General features: G+C 23.4%; 5 protein-coding genes across 5 annotated transcripts, besides 1 other annotated feature; all 5 read right to left on the minus strand.

Moving 5' to 3' along the window:
- Positions 1–99: 99 nt before the first annotated feature.
- SRAE_2000242000 (WW domain and PTB/PI domain and Pleckstrin homology-like domain-containing protein) lies at positions 100–3,530 on the minus strand (the record flags this gene model as incomplete). Its single annotated transcript, XM_024653488.1, has 3 exons — positions 100–739; positions 921–2,074; positions 2,997–3,530. The coding sequence occupies 3 exons, from the start codon at positions 3,528–3,530 to the stop codon at positions 100–102; spliced, it is 2,328 nt and encodes a 775-aa protein (XP_024506959.1).
- A 1,356-nt stretch (positions 3,531–4,886) lies between these two features.
- Positions 4,887–6,561, minus strand: SRAE_2000242100 (Protein-tyrosine phosphatase, receptor/non-receptor type domain and Protein-tyrosine/Dual specificity phosphatase domain and Protein-tyrosine phosphatase, catalytic domain-containing protein; the record flags this gene model as incomplete). The annotated part of the gene is made up of 3 exons (XM_024653489.1): positions 4,887–5,560; positions 5,613–5,706; positions 5,758–6,561. 3 exons carry the CDS (start codon positions 6,559–6,561, stop codon positions 4,887–4,889), a joined length of 1,572 nt encoding a protein of 523 aa, XP_024506960.1.
- Positions 6,562–7,515: 954 nt separating this feature from the next.
- Positions 7,516–8,397, minus strand: SRAE_2000242200 (Transposase, ISXO2-like domain-containing protein; the record flags this gene model as incomplete). Its single annotated transcript, XM_024653490.1, has 1 exon — positions 7,516–8,397. One exon carries the CDS (start codon positions 8,395–8,397, stop codon positions 7,516–7,518), a length of 882 nt encoding a protein of 293 aa, XP_024506961.1.
- Positions 8,398–9,178: 781 nt separating this feature from the next.
- Positions 9,179–9,223: a sequence feature (Short protein (SRAE_2000242300, CEG06133.1) was converted to a misc_feature.).
- Positions 9,224–10,945: 1,722 nt separating this feature from the next.
- On the minus strand, positions 10,946–11,803 carry SRAE_2000242400 (Failed axon connections homolog; the record flags this gene model as incomplete). Its single annotated transcript, XM_024653491.1, has 1 exon — positions 10,946–11,803. One exon carries the CDS (start codon positions 11,801–11,803, stop codon positions 10,946–10,948), a length of 858 nt encoding a protein of 285 aa, XP_024506962.1.
- Positions 11,804–12,054: 251 nt separating this feature from the next.
- On the minus strand, positions 12,055–22,017 carry SRAE_2000242500 (Vacuolar protein sorting-associated protein 13D; the record flags this gene model as incomplete). Its single annotated transcript, XM_024653492.1, has 3 exons — positions 12,055–21,339; positions 21,385–21,872; positions 21,921–22,017. The coding sequence occupies 3 exons, from the start codon at positions 22,015–22,017 to the stop codon at positions 12,055–12,057; spliced, it is 9,870 nt and encodes a 3,289-aa protein (XP_024506963.1).
- Between the last annotated feature and the right edge of the window lie 134 nt (positions 22,018–22,151).

The raw sequence follows: 22,151 nt of genomic DNA on the forward strand, positions 1-22,151 counted from the left end.
TTTAATTTTAATAATATTTTTACAACAAATAAACATTTTTGTTTTTTAATTTTTATTGTTATATAAAAAATTGTTTTAGTAAATGTATATTAAAAATTTTTATTCATAACTAGAAAGTGAAGAATATTGTCTCCCTGAATGTGCATCTAAAATTTTTTGATATCTTAATTTACATGCTGCTTCAATAGTTTTTGCCATTGTTGCTGCATTTGGTTCTACATGAAAGACATAACACAGGAAGCTTTCTTCGGATGTTTGCATTATAAAAGCACATCTTTTTATATCTTGTCCTATTCCCAGGAAACTTAAATATCTTACTCTACATGTTGCAATTTGTTGACCATTAACTTCATTTATATCAATTGATGATGGAGCAATTGAAACATCTGCTAATATCCACCTATCTGGACGAACTTGAGTAACTAATCTATCAACAGCTTCATTTAAAATTTCAATTCCTGTTGCTTTTGGTACTTGAGTTACACCAATAAAATGACATCTTATAATTTTACGTAATTCTTCTGTTGAAATATTTGCATCTCTATTATCAAAAACTTTTCTTTTGTTATTTCCATCAACCATACTAGCAGTTTCTAGGGCATTTGAACGTCGAGTTAAGATGAGACGTTTACAGATATCACGTAAGGTATTGGCTATTGTTTTTGCTGGTGTATCACAACGGAAAACATGGCATAAGAAACGACGAGTTGTTGGATCTCTTGCTACATATGCAAAATCTCTATAATAATAAAAAAAAAATTAATTAAAAGATAATAATATAAATTTTTATAACTAGGACAATTGATACAAAGTACATTACAATAATAAATAATTTTAACGTACCGATCTCTAAAAAATTAGGTAAAATTTCAATTTGTTAGTTAAAAATAATTAATTTTTTTTTAAAAATATAAACATACCTTCCATTATCTCTACCGACACCCCAAACTCTAATATGACTAATAGGTTCAGAATGAATAATTCCCATTGTATCAGGATTCATTAAAATCATATCATTATCATCAAGTTCCATAATTAATTCTCTACCTTCTCCCCATTTAACAACATTATCCATTAAACCATTACTTAATTCTTGTATACATCTATTGACAGCCTTTGAACTTCTATCAGCTGTTAAATCTTCTTCTTGTATTGTTGTCCAACCTAAACTTCTAACTAAAAATCTTACCGGTTTAGTACCATCATACTCCTCCTCATCACTTTCATCAGCCTTTTCAATTCTTCTTTTGGTTGTTGTTTGTTTAAAAGCATGCTCCTCAATTATTGGTTGTTGTGGAGGTAATTGTTGTATGATTGGAGGTGGTGTTTCAGTATTAATTTGTGTATACTTATTATCATGACTTATTTTTGGAGATGGTGGTGGTGGATCACGTTGTATAGTTCCAGTATCTACATGCCAATAATATGAAAAACCAGAGGGATCTTCATGTTTTTCCCAACCAGACGGTAATTGTCTTACTGGTTCTTCAACTCTAAGTGGTCTTGAATATTGACTTTCATATGGCATTGATTTTTCTTCAGGTTGTGGTGAATAAGTTTGTGGTTCAGGTAAATCTTCCTCATCTATTACATAATCAACTGGTGGTGGACGTTTTGGTGGTTCTTCTTCTGGTTTTTTAAATTGATCCAATTGCCAATAAAATGAATATGGATCACGGTGTTCTGTCATGATTGTTGTATCACCAATTTGTTTAATTCTAACATTTTCACTAACATTCCTTGCAATAGATTCAATTGTAGCACGAGATTGATTATAATCTTTATGAGAATAATCTACTGACATTGTTGAATGTTCTCTTTGTTTAATAGGAATATATGTTTCTTTAGATCCTTTATTTGCAATATCGTATACAGATTCTTTTTGATGATGATGATCTTCTTCTTCTTCTTGATAATAGTATGAATTTTGATTAGTATTATGAATATTTTGAGAATTATTTAATTTATAAGTAACATTTGATGTATTATGTCCAAATGATGATTCTTTTTTATTATTAATTGGATAATTTATAGGAGGATGACGATCCAATAATAAATTGTTATTTAATATTCTCTTAAATTATTAATAAAAAAAAAATTAGATAAAATAAAATAATATTATATAAATAAAAATTAGTTTTGCGAAAGTCAAAGCATTTTGTTATAGTAAAAGAAAAGATAAATTAAAAATTTTAGTTGTACTATATATATATATATATATATATATATACATGTTTATGGATATATATATATATGTATATATATATATATATATTGTAAATATATAGAATTTTTACTATTATATATAATTTTAGAAGAAGCAATTTACGTTTTTAGCTATTAACTTCAAGTAAACACACCAAAAGGGACCAAAAATAATGATAAATAGAAGAAGGATATATAATAAATTGCTACTTTGTTATATATTATTCATCAAAAAAAAATATATAGAAAACAAAAAAATATAGTAAAAAAAAATATATATATTTAATAAAAAATAAATAAATATATTATTTTTTTTTTTTTAATAAAAATATAAATGCAAAAATTGATGGGCAATTATTTTAAAATTCCTTATTTTATATATAAGGTATTAAATAAGCATAAATGGTTAGTTTTTTTTCTTTTTCTATTTAATATTATTTCAAAATGAGAATAGACATGATGAAAAGAAAAAAAAAAATAAAATAAATTAGCGTTAGGAAATATAGAGGAAGAAAATATAATTTTGTATGATATAAAGCTATTTTAATTCTTTTGTTTTAACAAAATAAAATTACTTTATTATCGTATGGGGAAGAAGTAAAAGTAAAAAAGACTAGTTTTGTATCATATTTTCTATAGTATATTTAAAAAATATATTAAGAGAATATTATACTAATGAAAATATAAAAGAATATGTGTTAGAAATAAGGAAAATAATATAGTATTTCATAAATAAAATAAAGCTAATGCATATAGAAGCAATAAATTATTGTATTTAGTTAAAGACAAACCTCATGTTGAGCATGTGATGTACTTTGATGATAATTATCACGTTCATTTATTATTCTAGAATCTTTTTTATACATTTCTTCCTCCTCTTCATATATCCTTTTTGTAATATTTCTTTCAGAATGTTGTTTTTCTATTTCTTCATTATTTTCTAATCTATCATCTGTTAAAAAATTTATTGTAGCTGATTTTTCCATTATTTCATTAGGTCTCTCATGAATATAATATATTTCTTCTTGATCACGTTCTTCTCTGTAACGTTGTGTTTGCCTACCATCAAAAAACATGTCTGTAACAACAATTTCTTCTAAATCTCTTGATTTTCTTATAGGTTTTAATTTATTAAAATCAATTGAATTAATATGTCCACCTTTAGTATCTTGAGTAAAAGTAACATTAGATGATTTAGCAGCAAATTTGTTTGACTGACTATTAAAATATTGTTTTGTATTTTTATGATTTTCATTATGTAAAGATTTTTGAAGTAAAGATTTGGGGGAGTATAAAGAATTTTGTTGATTATTAGTAGTCGCCATTTTCTTTTTACAAGTATCAAAAGACTTACAAGTTGACTGAAGATATTTCTCTCTATTTCAATATAATCTTAGTTATATATTTAACTGTAAAGTTATTGCCTGATGAAGGGATATATAGTGGGAGATAAATGAGGTAAAAAGAGATGTGATAACAATTCTGTCAATATAACTATTCTAAGTAGTATGAAAGGATCTAGTATATCTCAATTGTTCTTTTCTCTTGTATATAATATATACAAAATATATATATAATAATGATAAATATTCTTTTATATATATGTAGAAAAGATACAAAGATAGATTAAATAATAATATATATTATAAATTTAGTATCAAATATATCAAAATACTTTTTTTTTATAATAATAATAAAAAAAAAATTTATATATATATTTTGATAAAGGAATGTAAAATGATAGAGTTAAAAGTTATATTAAAAATGAGAAAGGTAATTTTGTAAATACATATCAAGCTAATATTTGTTTATAGAAAAGTATTTATACAATACAAAATCAGTCATAGTCAATTTATATTTGTAGAAGCATCATCTTTAATTCAGGTGACATGCTACATTTGTTGTTAAAATGGTTGCGCAAACTCTATTTTTCATTTTTAAAAAATCTGGTCCAAAATTTAAAAAGTTTTTATTTCCTGACATTTTTTGATAATACTTCTTTTTTAAATAGTCAGTAAAGTGTAATAAATATGTAAAAGTAATAGATGATTAAAAATTATTAATAAAGAACAAGAAATGTTGATTTTAAAAAAAAAAGTGTTCTTTAAAAACTTGATTTCTTTATAATCTTTTAGGTAACTAATATTACTCATTTGTATAATAAAACTTAGGAAGTTAAAAATATTTTTACATTGTTAACTTTTACATAAGCGGATTATAAATTTTTTTTTTTGTTAAATTAATAAACTTAAGTATCTTAAAACATTTTATATTATCATGATTAATTTTTTAAATAATTATTTCTTTATATAAATAATAAATTTTAATTGTTTTTTTTAAAAAAAAAAAGAAATATGATTCATTTTTTTTAGTCTTTATTTTTTTATTTATTTTTAAAGTACAAAATTCTTTTAATTAATGTGTAACTATACCTATAATAAAATATTTGATAAATAATGTAATTTTAATCAATGATTTTAATATAAAATTAAAAAATTGTTAATAAATTTTTTTTTTGTAAATTATATTATTTATTAAAAAGTAAACTTCTTCTTTTGTTAAAAAAGTATGATATCTTTTACAAAAAATAGATTATTATTTAAAAAATCATGTTATTATACATAGTTAATAATTGATGCTGTAAACTTTTTATGATTAAAAATAAAAATATAAAATTTTTATCACTTATTATTAACATTTGTAGATATATCATTTTCATTGTACCATGTTGTAATTTCTTTCTCTGATAAAATACCTCTATCAACAGCTAATTGGAACATTACTCGAATTATATATGAATATTGACTTTCTGTTTGAACAGCTCCATGACGATATAAACGAAGATTTTGAATTGTAGATGCTAATGATATTGGAGGGCAGTCAGTGGAAAGGCGTGCTAAAAGCATATCTATAACAGCAAGTGTTCCAGTTCTACCTATTCCTGCTGAACAATGAATTAAAGATGGAGAATTTCGGGTAAGATGTTGAAGTATAATAAACAAGGTAAAATCAATTTTTGGTGCACCTTTATCAGGCCAATTTGTCATAATTATATGAGAAACATTAAGTTTTGTTGATTCATCTTTAACCTCCAAATTAGTTAATTGAATACCACAACAAACTTTTGTTACTTTAATATTATTTATCTTTATATTACCATATTTCATAGTTTCACCAACATTTAATGGCCAATATTGTTCACATTTTTTTACTTGTGATTTACCTACTGTTTCATAACATTGTGTTAACATTACTATATTTTGACAATTTTCTTGTATTATCATTTTCCAAAAATCAGTAACAGTATTTGGTAAAGGACCCTGAGCACATATCATTTTATAATTATCTATGTAATCTTAAATAATAAAAAAAAAATTAATAATTAAAATTAATAATTAAAAATATACCTCTTATTGAAACATAATTAGCATGAATAAAATCATTTGTTCTTCCTAATGTTGGTTTTAAACGTACTCTAGATTTATCCAAACAATAAACATCCTAAATAATATTTTTTTTTAAAATTAGTATATTAAAAATAAAATTATTTACCTTATATCTACATTTATTGGTATTTGAATTAAAATTTGTTCTAAAAAATGGATCCAATTTAATTACATTTTTTCTTGTAATTAAAAAATCAGTTTCTTGTTTCTTTAATGATATTTTAATTTCAGGAATGATAAAATCTTTTAAATTTCTATCAAATATTGCTTCATTTACCTCATATCCAACAATATCTTTTAACTTTGGGCAAACATTAACATCAATAGGACTAGTAACTACATCAGTAGAATTGATAATAAAATCTGTACATTTTACTGTTAATGGTCTTATCATTTTAAATGATCTTGCATATAATGAATCAAACATTCCTGTACTTTCTTTTAATGTATTTTCCTCTAATGTATTTGATCTTTCTTGTTTTATATTTTTTCCTTTTTTTTCAGTAGAAGAGGTATTTTTTGTTATGGCACGTGTTGAATAGGTAATTGAACTTTTTGGTTTGTTATCTTTAATTGCCTCTAAACTTTTAACATAATAAAGAGAGGAAAGTTTTAAATTTTTATCTTTATCTGTTTCTGTTGAGGTATGCCTTACAATATTTTCACAAGACTCTTTTTGTATTGAAGTACTTTTTTTTGAATCAGGAACTTGAAATTTAATAGCATATTTTGATTTTGTTGCATTTTTATATCCTTTTTTTTGATTTTCTATCATTTCTAAGTTATATTGTGTCTTTTCAACATTATTTGAACTTTGAGCATCTTTCAATGGTGGATTATTATTTTGTGAGTATCTAACAGGATCATTGGCAAATTTATGCACAGTTGTCTTTTGATTACCAGACTTCATTAGAACTAAAAATAAAAATAAAATAGTCGCCTTATTACTATTAATAAATTTTTTTTTATAATCAAATTTTTGACATTTTAAAATATGATAATTAAAATGTGACTGTCATAATAATTATTATACAATAATTATTTTAATTATAAATATTAAAATTAAAATATTTATAATTAATGAATAGTCTCTAAAATTTAAAATTAAATTTCATTTCAAAAGTAAACTAAAATATACTTGTATGATATAAATAAAAAGAGACTGTAAATTTTTAAAATATTAATTAGTATAATACTTTATTAAAAAAAAATTAAAAAAAGACAAAAGTAATTTGCTAAACATTGTAAAAAAAAATGATTATTTATACTTGTAAAACAATAACAAAAAATTTACATAAAAATGATAACAAAAAAATTCTGTATTATATTATTTATACAAATTTTACAAAAACAAATATGTTATTTTAAACTTTCTATTAATAATAAATAGTATTATTAATTTTTAAACTTGGATATCTATAAATATNGAAGAAAATAATTTTCAAGATATTGAATGGATAATTGAGGAATCTGTTGAGTCATCAGAAGAGGAGGAAAATAATATTTGATATTTTATGTACTTTTAATATATATAAATATAACTTAAAAAAGAGTAGCCGGTTGAAGTTTAGATGAGGAGACCCCTTGTTTATTTTGATTAAAAAATGCGTTATAAAGGTTTTTTTTTATCAGATTGGTATTTCTTTTTACTTTTTTATAATTTTTGATAAAAAAAATAAAAAATTTTTTTTTTTTAAAATTTTTGAAAAAAAAAAAAATTTTTTTTTCCAAGCTATTTATATTTAGTTAAAATAGCAATTTATATAAATTTAATTAAAACGACAAAATAATAAATAAAAAAGACTTTTTTTAATATTTATTGTTTAAAATAAAAAAAATTAATAAAAATTAATAAATTAGTTAATTATTTATTAATATAAACGACTTCCCGTAAAGCATCGAGAAAGCCGGCCCATAATTTTTTTTTATTTGCCCGGCGCCAGGCAAATTCCCATAATCGTTCCTCCATGTCCTTTTTTGTTCTTGAGCGTGCCGGAATCATTATTTTGAAGCCGTTCCACGTTCCTTCAATAGTATTCGTATGAATACCAGTTTCTGGATCCTTGAAACTTACACTGTGGTTTACCGTACAGTGCTTGAACCCCAATTTTTCCTCAATTCCTTCGTAACCTCGCCAAAGATCAGTGTGGATGATGGAGCCAGGTTTGACGTGCTTCTTTATGACGTCAAGAAGCGTTTCACTGTCCCGTTTTTCAACAGGAACAGCGAAAACGCGTCTTTCCTCCGTCTTTTCCACACCGCCCACAACCCAGACTCCATCTACAGGGTGCCCCCTATGGTACTTCCGTTTGCCCATTTTGGTTTCATCTATTTCCACAACGATGCCTTCTCCACCGATAACACAATCCTCGGTATCTAAAGCATCCGCCACAAGTTGACGGAAATAGCCCATAAATGAGCAAACAGTAGCACTACTATGTCCACATTGATCTTTTATTGATGTTACTGGAGTTCTACACAACCATAGGTAAGCCATGTGTAGAATCTTACCAAAAGGAAGGCGTTGGCCACCAAAAAAAGTTCCATTCTTGGCACTTACGCTCTTTCTACAGCTTTTCTTAGTACATTTGAAGAGAAGCTTTGCTCTTTGAAAAGTTGTTGCTCCACCACACTCTGGACATTCCATTTCTCTTTTAATAATTCTCTCGTCTTGGAGATATCTGAGGGCTGCCTCCTCGTTGAAGAAAATGTTTGATAAAGAAGCCATTACTGGAATTGAAGCCATTTTAGAACCGATTTTGAGTGAATAAGTACGTTAAATTTCGTTAAAGTTAAAATTTATGATCAAATATCAAATTCCTAATCATTTTACCTTTTTTTGATGATTTTTTGCTGAAAATGCGTTGTTTTTTTGATGATTTTATTAAAAATAAAAAAAAAATTTTTTTTAAGTCAAAAAAAAATTTTTTTTTATTTTTTTGGGTTTTTTTTTATCTTTTTTCCTCTTTTTTCCTCTTTTTTTCCTTTTTTCTGTATTTTTTTTTGTTTTTTAGTGTAAAAAAAATTTTTTTTTTTTGAAAAATTTCAAAATTTTATTTTTTTTTCTGATTCCCCGTGTTTTTTTATGCTAGAAAATGTAAAAAAAATTTGAAAAATTTTTTATTTAAAAAAGTTATTTGAGGGGTCTCCTCATCTAAAAGAAATCCAGAGTAGCCTGTCAGACATCTGTTGACATCAAGATAAAAATTTTATAGTATATTAACTTAAACTTTTAAAATTATGTATTTTCTCTAAATTCAATGATAATAATTCCAGCCCCATTTGAACTAACATTTCTTCTACTAAATACAGTAATATACTTTCATTAAAAATTATGGTAATTTTATAAATAACATCATAAAACATATATCTATTTTAATGTTAGTCACTTGAGAAACTTTTTTAAAAAAAAAAATACTTAATGAAAAAATTAATTAAAACCAAATCAATTTTATTGTTAGGGAATAACTCAAGTGGATAAATTATAAAATTATATTATGAAATAAATTTATTAAAACGCATTAAACTTAACATTTTAACAGTTCCTTTAATTTACTACTTAAATCATTTAATTTAACATCCTAAAATATTAATATTAAAAATATGCAAATTAAAAATAACTTACATTTTCTTCCCTGTTTACAACATTTCTAACTTTAACAACTCCTTCCTCAATTTCACGTTGACCAATAATTATGGCATATGGAATNTTTGATTACCAGACTTCATTAGAACTAAAAATAAAAATAAAATAGTCGCCTTATTACTATTAATAAATTTTTTTTTATAATCAAATTTTTGACATTTTAAAATATGATAATTAAAATGTGACTGTCATAATAATTATTATACAATAATTATTTTAATTATAAATATTAAAATTAAAATATTTATAATTAATGAATAGTCTCTAAAATTTAAAATTAAATTTCATTTCAAAAGTAAACTAAAATATACTTGTATGATATAAATAAAAAGAGACTGTAAATTTTTAAAATATTAATTAGTATAATACTTTATTAAAAAAAAATTAAAAAAAGACAAAAGTAATTTGCTAAACATTGTAAAAAAAAATGATTATTTATACTTGTAAAACAATAACAAAAAATTTACATAAAAATGATAACAAAAAAATTCTGTATTATATTATTTATACAAATTTTACAAAAACAAATATGTTATTTTAAACTTTCTATTAATAATAAATAGTATTATTAATTTTTAAACTTGGATATCTATAAATATTTTTATTTTACTAATAATTTTTAATATTTATAACATTAGAAAATTAATGTTATAAATAAATGATAAAAGATTATATATTTTAAAGCATTTTTTTATTTTTCTTTTCAAAAACAGTACAGTGAAATTATATAATGTACAAAATGAAAGAGACAAATTATATTAACTATAATATTGAACTAAAAAATGTTATTAAAGTGTTTAAATAAATATATCAAAAGATTATTTTTTAAAATTAAAAGTTTTTTGACTGATTTTAAAATTTCAATAAAAAATAAAATTATTATTATAAAATATTTTTAAGCAATATAAATTTTGAAGAAAAATTGATTGACACCGGTTTCATTGATACATTATAAGTTTCAACTGAGATACTGACAGGTTCAAAGTAATGAATATTTAAAAAATATTTCTGCCATTGTTTATATTTTGATTCATAATGAAAATAAAAAAAAAGTGAATTTCTAAAATCAAATTTCAGTAAATTTTCATATAAAATTTGTTTACAAGACATTTTTATATATACATCTATTCTTGTGATATAAAAAAAGCTGACAATAGATTAAGAGTTAAAAAAATATAATGATTATATTTCAAGAACTATTAAATATCAAAACTTTATAAGTTTTAATATGTATATAGTCATAAGTAAATTTAAAATTTATTATTTTTGAAAAGTTATTTAATAACCATACATTTATTTTATAGTTTCAAAAAAAAATTATTTTCATATCACAGTATTAGATACAATTTTAAATTTAATTTTGATAGAAAATATATTTAAAATAGAAATTATTTAACAGTTTTTAATGAAGAAATTAGTAACTTGTTTAACAAAAAATAATTTTACTATGTTAATTATTGCAAAAGTTTTAAATATGATTTGAATATACAAAATATTATAACTAATTTTAATCATGATATAGTGAAATCATTTATTGAAATAGTATAATATTTGTAATATTAAATTACATTAACACATTAACTTAAAGAAAAAATTACTTTGTAAATAAAGTTAAAAACCTAAAATGATTCATACAATATATCAAGATTTATATATCTCTTAATGGTTTCCAATCACTCCAGTAATGAATTCTCATTCTATTTAAGAAACTTTTTAAGTTTGGACATGAACTATCTATATATTCATGAATTGGCATATCGAAAGGCATATAATAATTAGCAGCAAGATGAGCAAAAACTGTAAAATCGGCAATTGTTGGTTTTTCTCCACAGAAGAATTTTTTATCACCTAATAATCCTTCTAAAGCCCGGAGATCATTTTCTAAAACAGTTTTTATTTCAGAATGTGTAAATTTTCCATATCCTTGAGAATCAAGTTTCTTTTTCATAAGTGTAGTAAATCTTTTTGCAATAAATTTTATGGCAAATGAAGGGAATAAAAAACCAGATACTTTTGGATTGAAGGTATTAATAGCATTGTCAAGAATTTTATGATATTGTAATGCAAAAAAAGTTGAACCTTCAATCATTCTATCAACAGCACGACATATACCATATTCTTCTGGTGTAAGATTATCCTTAATATTAAAATGTTGAGAAAGGTGATTTAAAATTAATTGTGAATCAGCTATTTGTTTTCCATTAAGTTCAATAAATGGAAGCAAACCTTTTTCACTTCTTATCATAAGTGATTCCAATGAATTGTAAGGAATATTGTGAGCACGTAAAAAAGTTTCTACTTTTAAACAAAATGGAGACATATTTGGCAATGCGGGAGTTCTTTTAAATTGATAAAGATATACAACATCTTTCTTCCATAATGTTTTGTGTAAAGAAACTTTTTTAGTATCAGCTGCTTCAGTTGAATAAAACACTGTCGATTGAGTTAAATTTTTTAAGTTATAATTAACTGTTTGTTTTGAATTTCTAAATAATAAAGATAGCATTATACCTAGAAAAAAAAATTATACATCAACAAATATAACAAACATAAACAGGAAATAAACCAAATAATAAAAATAAATAAAGATAAAATTTCAGAGCGTTTAAAATAATTAATACGTTAAATTGTTCCGAAAAATAAACAAAAATTATAATTTAGAATACATATATATAATTTATAAGGCAATTTTGATATTTTTAAACTTCTAATTTTGAAAAAAAATTTGTTTTATTGCAATTAATATAATTTTAATCATTAAATATTTTTTGAAGCGCGATCATATAATTCTTTTGCTCTATTTAATTTATCACATAAAATTTGAGCCTTTTCGTAAGAATAAACCATTATTTTTATGGTAATTATTTTTTCAGTTTTTGAATCATGTAATGATGCAATAATAACTGAATGATTTTTAGTTTTATCAAATTTTTCTAATTCTTCTGGAATAAGTGGAGGATAAGAAACAAGATATTTAAAATCCAAAATATTAATAATTTTAGTATAATTTCCATTATTCTTTTCAAGAAAATAAGTTTTGTCAGAACAAATTAATGCACATAATTGAATGCATTCATTACCAATCTTTTGTTCATGATATGTTTCAATTTCAAGTAAAATACTATTAGAAGATGAATTATTTAATTTTGATGATATTAATTGTTGAGCTTTAGCATATTCTATTCTGTATGGTTGTAATAATCCATAAAGATTATTACAAACTCTAAAAGGCCGAAGTCTTTTTGTTGGTATATACTGTTTTTTGATATGACCACTACCAGCTACTTCTTTCATTGCTGTAGCTGTTCCACCAATGAAATCAAAAACACCTTGAACTGGTTTTGTTACAGTATCTACAACACCCGTACCTACTCCTTTTACTAAACCAACAAATAATCCTTTACTTCGTGTTTCTTTCATTGTATTTCCAACAATTGCTGTTGCACCCCCAATTACTCCTGTACCTAGTCCTTTGAAACCAGAATATAAATGAGTCAAAGGATTTTTTTCATTTGAATTTTCACTAACTTTAATAGCTTTTCTTCTTTTTAATTCATACTCTTTGTCAGTAATTAATGCTCCAACACCTGTTGCCATAGATGAAATAACTTTTGAAAAACTATTTGCTACCCCATAACTAAATCCACTTACAAAACCGCTAACATTTCCTTCAAAAATTAATGTTTGAAAACTATCTTTTATATCCATAGCTAAACCTAAAGGATTCCCAAAAGCATCTAGTGAAACAATGATATTTAATGTTTGTGTATACAATTCATTCATATAAAATTTTCTTAAACATTCTACCAAGAAACTTATTGTTTCAAATGTATGTCTTTGTACAAATGGAGGTAATGTTATTGAAGCATTTTCAAAACTCATTAATCTTATATTAAAATTCTGTTTAATTTTTTGTAATTTTTTTGACATTGCATTTATAGGAATAGTTGTAACAGAAAGTGAAATGTTTCCAATATTTAAAACTAAATTTCCAAAATAACATCGTCTCATTGATAAATTATCAACATTATCTAAATCTATATTTGGTGGTTGAAGTAAATTAACTTGCATCACACTTTCAGCTGTTCCAGATTCTTGTATAAATTCAATAAATTTCCATAACAATTGTTCATCTAAATTTATATCAATATTTGAAAATAATATTTTAAAACATTCAAAAGAATCATAATGTTCTCTTAATGTATAATTTAATTCAATTTTCATTGCTGGTGATGCCAAACAATACATTATTTCCTGATCTTGAGATAAAGAAGAATTACTATTAAATTTAGCCATCCTTTCTTTTTCTTTAGAAGCTTTACAGAAAAAAAAGTTAAAATTTTGAGTTTCATTTAATTGGTTATCAATTTGTACAGTATGAACATTAAAACTACACATATATGAATTATTGTTTTTTATTAAATTCAAGTATACACCTTTAAATCTTCCATAAAATAATTCTTCATGAGAGGCATTTATTAAAGAAAATCCTATACCATTTGGTATAAGAATATTTATTTCATACTTTTGTTCATTATTATTTGAGACTAAAGATTCATTCATATGATGTGAATCAGGAAAAAAAATTCTTACTACTAATGTAGGACCAATATGACTACATTGAACATTAAGAACACCAGTACCTTCTTTTTGATACATTCGTTTAAATATACTATCAGTAGTATTATAATTTTGAATAGAACTAATTACTAGGAAATTTTTGATATTTCTAGCCAAATATCCATTTGAAATTCCACATGAAAATCTACCTTCTTCATCAAATTTCCATATTTGAGTTTTATTTCTAGACTTTTGTCTTAATTTAACGGTTAATTTATAATCAGTTCCTGAATAATGAAGATCTAAAACATAATTATTACTTGAATTTGGTTCAAAATTATTTACTCCAACACTTTCAATTACCCCTTCAGGACTAAAATTCCATAATTGTTTTAAATCAATTCCATTTTTTTTTATTGGCATTAATTTTATATAATTTGAATCAACTACAGTTAAAACTAAACCATCAATTAAATTATTATATGTATTTGATTTGACTAACTCTGACATTGATGATTCTAAAAAGATAAATGAATAATTTTCATAACATAATGATGGTCCAATTGTTGATTTAGAAGGATCATATGAATGACTTGAGTTATTATAAACTTGAAGAGTTAATAATTTTTGATCATATAAAAAATCCCAAGCATAGTCAATTTTAGTATGCCCTTTACAAATAGATTTCAAATGATTTGGTATTGAATTTTTTGTCAATTGTTGATATAATACCGGAATAGATGAATCATTAATAATTTGTATTGGAGGTGGATAAAATTCTGTATTTGAAAATGTTATACAAAATCGTGCATTATTAAGTGTAATTTCAGCTCTAACAAAGTTTGGTGTCTCATCATAATCACGCATTGTAATAAAATAAGAACCAACTTGATCAATTCTAAATGGTTGACTCCAATGTTTAACATCATGACGTTTAATACAAATCATTCTATTACCTTCAAATGATTCATTCCATATTATATTTGAATTTGATTTTAAAATATTATTTGTTGTTGAATTAGTATCATCAACATGACTAAGATAAATATTATAAGAACTTCGATTAATTAATAAATATCTTGGAGTAAAAATTACAACTTGAGTATTTTTGTAACGTCCTGTTCCCTGTCTAACTTCAATACCAACATTATAAATTAGGGTAGGTTTATTTTGATGTTTCATATATAAAACAAGTGACTGTTCTCCGGGTGTCAATTTAAAAGAATCAGAATATTCAGGAAAATATTCTTTATCAGGTAGATATGTTCTACCAATTCTTAAATTACATTTTTGTATCTCATCATCAACATTAAATGATACCATTAAAGGAATTCTATCTTTTCCTTGTTCATGTTCTAATGACTGACCCGGTATATCATCTAAAGCTTCATGTTTTTTAATAATTAAAGGAATTCCTGATTTATTGACAACCCAATATGGTACCCAAAGAACAATAATAATTGATTCATTTTTTGTTAAAGATACATCAGCATAAATATTAATTTCTCTTCTCACTTCATCTATCATTTTAATTACAATTGATTTTGAGTGACGATCTTGTAATTTTAAAATATGATTTCTTGATATTTCAAGTAAATTAATAGATTCAAGGCGATCTGTCATAAATTTTAATGATACATTTTCATTAACATTAATATTTGTCAATGATATCATATCAGCAGCTTGACAAAAAATATTTTGCCCATTAACATTACAATAAATATCAGTTGGTAATTGATTTCTTATAAATAATGGTGGATAAATATAAATATTTAATCCTGGAATTATTTTGGTAGATATTTTGTCATCTGAATATTTAGATAATAAAGCATAAATCTCTTTCTTATCTTGAGTAAATTTTTTAAATAAAGAAGGAACAATTTTTTCTTCATATTGTTTTTCATTTAATGTTATTTCTAAATAATCTGATGGAAATGAAGAAGATAAATTTTCTTCATTAAATATAGGTTGACAATATATTTTTGAATGTACATATTTAAGAGGAATAAAATAATTTTGATTTGGAAATATTCGTACATCATTCCAATCTATGTCATCATTTAAAAAATTTCCAATTTTTAATAAAATAGGTACATTAAGATAATTAGTTATTGAGTAAGCAGTTCTAACATCAATAGCTTTTCTTCCATTATTATCTATACTAATAGTAACTAATAATTTTGTAAATTTTGATTTTATATTTTGATTTATATTTATACTTTTTTTGGTACTTATATTATATATTCTTACAGTATCAATATTAATTGGTTGTAATTCTTCATATTCATCTATTGATAAAACTAACCTAGAGTAATCAGTACAATCAGAACCATATAAATGATTTCTATCAACAGGAAGAGAGAATGAAAGTTCTTGATCAGCTTCAACATGATACCACTTGACACTTTTTCGACATTTTTCATCTTTATTAAGTAATTTATTTATTTCTGTGGTAAAATACATCACACATCCAAGTTTATTTTTTATTACATAAGACATATTATTAGGTCTTCCATTTCCACATAAATTTCTAAAGTTTGTATCAACTGTTTTCTTAATATGAGAAAAATCTTTTAAAAATCTTTTAAATTGTTGAATCAAATGTGTAGTTATGTTAAAATTCATACAACTTTTTGGGGAAACTTTAAATTCATTGTAAATTGATTTTATATCTTGATATTCAAAATTAAAATTTGATATTTCAACAGGTTCTAAGAAAGGTTCCCATCCTGAAAGTCTATGATTAAAATATTCTATTGATAATATTCCTTCTGAAGTAAATTTTTTCTCGATAAAAATAACTTTCCATTTGACTGATGATAATCTTATTATTGGCAAAGTTGGTTCATCAAAATCATTTAGAATCCATAAGGAACAATCAGATAAGGTACAACTTATACTTTTAATTTTTATCATATTAAAAGCTAAAGCATTATCCTTAGGAATTGGTACCCAATGTAATTGAGAAAAACATGTATCAAATAATTTCATTGAACCATTTAAAACATTCATAACTACTAGTGAATCTTTATATGATAATCTAAAACTACAATTATCAATTTTAGATGTAATGTAATACTCCAATAAATCTTGATTAAAATTGTCATTATATGATGAAGAAGATATTAAAGTATTAGATAATAAATTTTTTGACATTGTACCAATTTTTATTTCAACATTGAATGGAGTTGATAAAACACAAATAGTATCATTTTCCTCAACAAATATACACCATGAAATTTCCATTTTTTGTATAATTAATTCTGCCTCAATAAATCCCATTTTATCACTTAACTGAAGGACAGAAGTTGTAGAACATATAATAGCTAAAGTCTTAGGATCATTAAAATTCTCAATAAAAATAATATCAGAATCTGTAAGTTGTGCTTTCATAGTAACTGTATGTCTTACATTATGCATATCAAAAATACTTTTTTTTCTTAATTGATTATTATCATTTTCAAAATTATTTATAAATTTGGAAGTATTTTGAGAGACATCTTCAAATACAAAATCATCTTCTAATAAAAGGAATTCTTTAAGTGTTAAAAACCAATCTGGTAAAAATAGAAGCCTTGTTTTTTGGAGGACAAAAGTTATAATAGGAGGGTCACAATTTTTATTAAAAATATGCATCTCCCAAATAGCTTGCCTCTTTGAATTATCAACATTATTTTTTGGATAAAGTAATTTTGAAAATATTTCTTTGTTTAAGTTATTTTGAATTGAATTAAATCTTGTATCAAAAAATTCAACAGAATATGCAGTAAAATTAATTTCGCATTGAAATTTTACAAAACCATCAAAACTTAGAGTAGCATCAGCACAAGAAATTGTACAAAAATGATCCCAATCATTAACTGTATTTGATGGTACCAATAATTTGATGTTTGAATTAGAAAATTGTATTCTAGATGAAATATTAATACATTGTTCTATATATTCATCACAATAATTTAATGAAGTATTATTTTTGTATTTCAATGGCATAATATTTACATCAAATTCTCTATTATCACCAAGATTATTTTGTAAAATTGCCTGAATTAATTTGTAAAATTCTGTTGTTAAGGTAATATCCACGTTTTCAAATAATAAAACTGACGTCATATTAGGTGCATTTTGGCTTACTAAACTTGATAAATTTCTTCCAAAAATAATTTTTGTTTGATATTTTTTACTAAGAATAGATTTTAAATTAACATTAAAAAAAATATCTTTTAAACCATCAAAAAATTTTTCTCGATTTGAAAATATTTTTGAATTTTTTGATATCTTTTCTCCTTCAAAAACTTCTAAATCAGATACAAATATATCAATATTATCAAATAGACAATCATAATTATCCTGTAAAATATTTCTATTAATGTCATAATCATCCATGTATTTTAATTGTGATGCTAAAATAAATTTGTTTGACACTTCAACTTTTTCCATTTTCATCATAATACATTTAGGAGAAAATTGATTTGAAGGCAAAACAACAAAACCTGAACAATTAATTTTAAAATCAAGTAAGATTCTTGATAATAAATTTCCATTATTATACATATTACTATTTTCTTCTTGAGTAAATTGATCAAGTAAATCAACATAATTAATCCAAAAATCGGTAACAAGATCAAAAAATTTATGAATGTGTAAGTAGGCGAATTTGAATGTTTCATCAATTGACACATCTATTTTTATATCAAAAGGCCTTTCTAAATTATGATCATAATTTCTATATTTTATAATTTTAGTTTCAATGAATGAAACATTATTATTATGAGATTTGTTTTTTTCAACAGAAAAAACTTGTTTGTATAAATTATTATAAGTAGGTATTAAATTGTCAACTTTTAAATAATTCATTTTTAATATCATTTCTATTGGTAATTCTTCATTATTTATGTCTAAGATCATATTAAATTGTACTTTGCCTGAATATATAGTACCTAAAGAATATTCATTTTTAGGTAAATTCATCAAAAGTTTTATTTCTTGCACATTTAGATTTAAAAGAATATTTTTTGATAACAATAGCATTGTTTTATTTTTTGTTTCATTTACAGTCATACTTCTCATTTTTGTTGAATGCTCTTCTTTTATACAGAAAGTTGGATCTAACTCATGTAATCCTTGTATAAGTAATTCTTGAAGTTCCCAATCATCGCTAAAAGAAGATTCAGATTTATTTGAATTTCTTGGTAAAAAACCGAGAATGTCTTGAATAATAACCCAAGTTAATCGGTTCATCTCAATATCTAAATATGAAACTTCCATTTCGATATTGTACTCGATTTCTTTGTAATGTGAAGAAAACTGATGATGACTTCTTTGAACGTGTATAATTGTTATTATTAGTTGGTCATTATCTGATATTTCAAAATCTTCTTCAGTGTATCTAGAAAATTTATCATTAAAACATCCTTTATATCGTATATGAATATCTTCATTATCCATAGTTCTAGAATATTTATTTGAAATATCAAAATAAGAATCGGTTTCTTCTTTAAATTTAATTAAAGACAAAGCACTTCCAGGAAAAGAATTTGATCTTTTTCTATTGGAGAATTGACTTTGATGATCTGTTACTTCAAGTAATTTGGAAAATTTTTTCTCATAAAAATCTCGAAGACACAAATTTCTAATACCAATTTTATATTTAGTTAAATATTCTTCTGTTCTTGAAACTCCAATACTAGCACCCTCAATAGCAAGTGTTACAAATATTTCACTTTTTTCATTGTTAATATTTTGATTAAATAAATTTTTTTTTTTAGTTTTAAGTATAACATCAATTAATGGAATTTTAATAGAACAATAAAAATGATTATTCTGATTATAAATAAGTTCTTCATTTTGATTGTCATAAAATTTTTTAATATTACTATCATCATAACTACATAAATTAAGTATAGTTAAAAAATTTTCTTTTGATGATTCATCAATAATAATAGATAAAGGACAAAACTTTGCGTTTAAACTATGAAAAACAGTTGTCTTAGGAGAGAATCTTGAATAAGTCATTGAAACCAAAGGAATATTTTTTTCGATAAAATTATATCCTTCCAAATTTATTTTTGATCGTCTAATTGTAAATAAAATTTGAGCAGAACTATTAAAAATTGTATCATTAAAAACATTGTAATTAGAATCATTCAAAATTGATATTTGATCACGGTCTTGAGAACTAATTTTTGTACACTGAATGTTAAAATCTCCAACATTTAATAAAATAGTTGACTTATGTTCACGAGCTGACAACTGAATATCAAAAGAAACTTTTGATAAATCTACTAAAAAAATATTACAATCACTATTTTCAGAATTATCAATAAATATTCTTAAAGATATATCTTCCACTTTAGCACTTAATACAGCTAAAATTTTATCTCGCACAAAAATAGCAGAGTCATCTAACATTTCATTAAGAGCTTCAAACAAATCTTCTTCCATTTTTTTTTCAACTTTTTTAAAATTAGCTGGTAATTCGCGTGATTTAAAAATTGGAAAATTTTTATCATTATTAAGATTTATAATGTCATTTTTTTCAATTGATTTATCGTAATTGTTTTCTACTTTTGGAAACCAACTCGCAAACCAGTTGTACAAATTTGAAGTATTTTCATTAGTGCTTGATACTTCACCATTTATTTTTACAGGAAAATCATTCACCATGCTGATTCCTGAAACATTAATTGTTTTATCTATAAGACATTTATCAATATTAATTTTTTGGAGATTCATATAAAATTCTATATTATTTATTAACTTTTTGCAAACACAATCTCGTAAGATACTTAGTGTAGAATAAGCCATTTGAGTATCTCTTTCTATCTGTTTAATATAAAATGTTTCTTTCTTACATTCATCAAGGTCAACAAATTCATTGAGTGTATCAAAATATTTAAATACTTCTTGTTTTTTATTATTTTTAATTTCATCTCTTAAATATAATATTAATTTTTTTTTATATAAAAATGAATATTTATTTATTATTCTTGTTTTTGATAAAACATATTCCCATGTATTTCTTAAATTTTTTTTTTTTATATTATCAATAATTCTACCAATGGCAAACTTCCACCATAAAACAGCATTTCCATAAATTTCATTCTTTGGTCTCCACTTTCTATAATTTTTAGCACGATCAAATCTTTTCCATTCATTTGTAAGAATCTTCATTTGAATTAATTGATGAATAGTAATATCAATATTCATTTTTTTTTGAAGTATATCAAATTTGAACCTTGGATTTGTTTCACTGATAAGATGTAATTTACTTTTATTTTTTGTAATTTTAATTTTTAGATCAAATGGTTTGATAATATTTGAATTATCATTAAAAGTTTGACTCGAAAAAAAATTTTTTAATTCATCTAACGTTTTAACATCTAATAACTGTTTTTCATATGTATTCCAATACATTGAGGCACCATCAATATTAAGTTTTTTATATGAGAAAATATTACTGTCACTAGAAACAAAACCCATTTGCTAAAAAAGAAGTTCTAAATAAAATGAATTTTGTGAATATCTTACCCACTGTTCATCTGTTGTATAAATATTTATTTTTTTTATTTTTAAACCAAAACTAAATTTTATATCTTGAGATATTGTTTTATTATCCTCATATCTTATATGAATATTTGTTATAATTAAGTGAATATTTTTTACTATAGATGATAAAATAGAAGTACCCCACCATTGATTTTTTCCTTCATTTTCATTGGACAATAAATTTGCTTTTTTTAAAATAATTTTTTTGTGAGTTTCTTCTAGATCTTTTAACAAATCTTCTTTTCTTTTAATTTCTTTTTCTTCTTGATCTTTACCTAAAAATTGTCTTTCTGAAGGCCCCAATAATATAAAGACATCATTTAATTTAATAACCCATGGTTCACTTCTTAAAGCTGTGATTGGTATTGTAACAGAAAGCTTACCAACAATACCACTTTTAACATCTACAGGAACATCAAATTTTGACAAAGCAGTTTTTTTTAAAGGCACATTTTCTAATTCAACTTGTCCTATAAAATTGAAAATGCTAATAATTAAAATCAAAAAGTATGCTTTACCTGATAACAATGCGATTGACAATTGATCGGTATTTAAATCTTCTAAGTACTCTCCCACATATCTATTAAGAACAGAAGCAAGATATCCTTCAAGCATATTTTTCTTGCCAAGAAATTAAATTTTATCTGGCCTCATTAATTAACAATTGTATTGGAGAGATATGTATAGCAGTTGTGTTTTTTTTTTTGTTTATTTTAATAAAATAATACAGTTGTTAAAACACATTTCTT

Source organism: Strongyloides ratti (assembly GCF_001040885.1).
Source record: "Strongyloides ratti genome assembly S_ratti_ED321, chromosome : 2".
In the NCBI taxonomy this organism is placed as follows: Eukaryota; Metazoa; Nematoda; class Chromadorea; order Rhabditida; family Strongyloididae; genus Strongyloides; species Strongyloides ratti.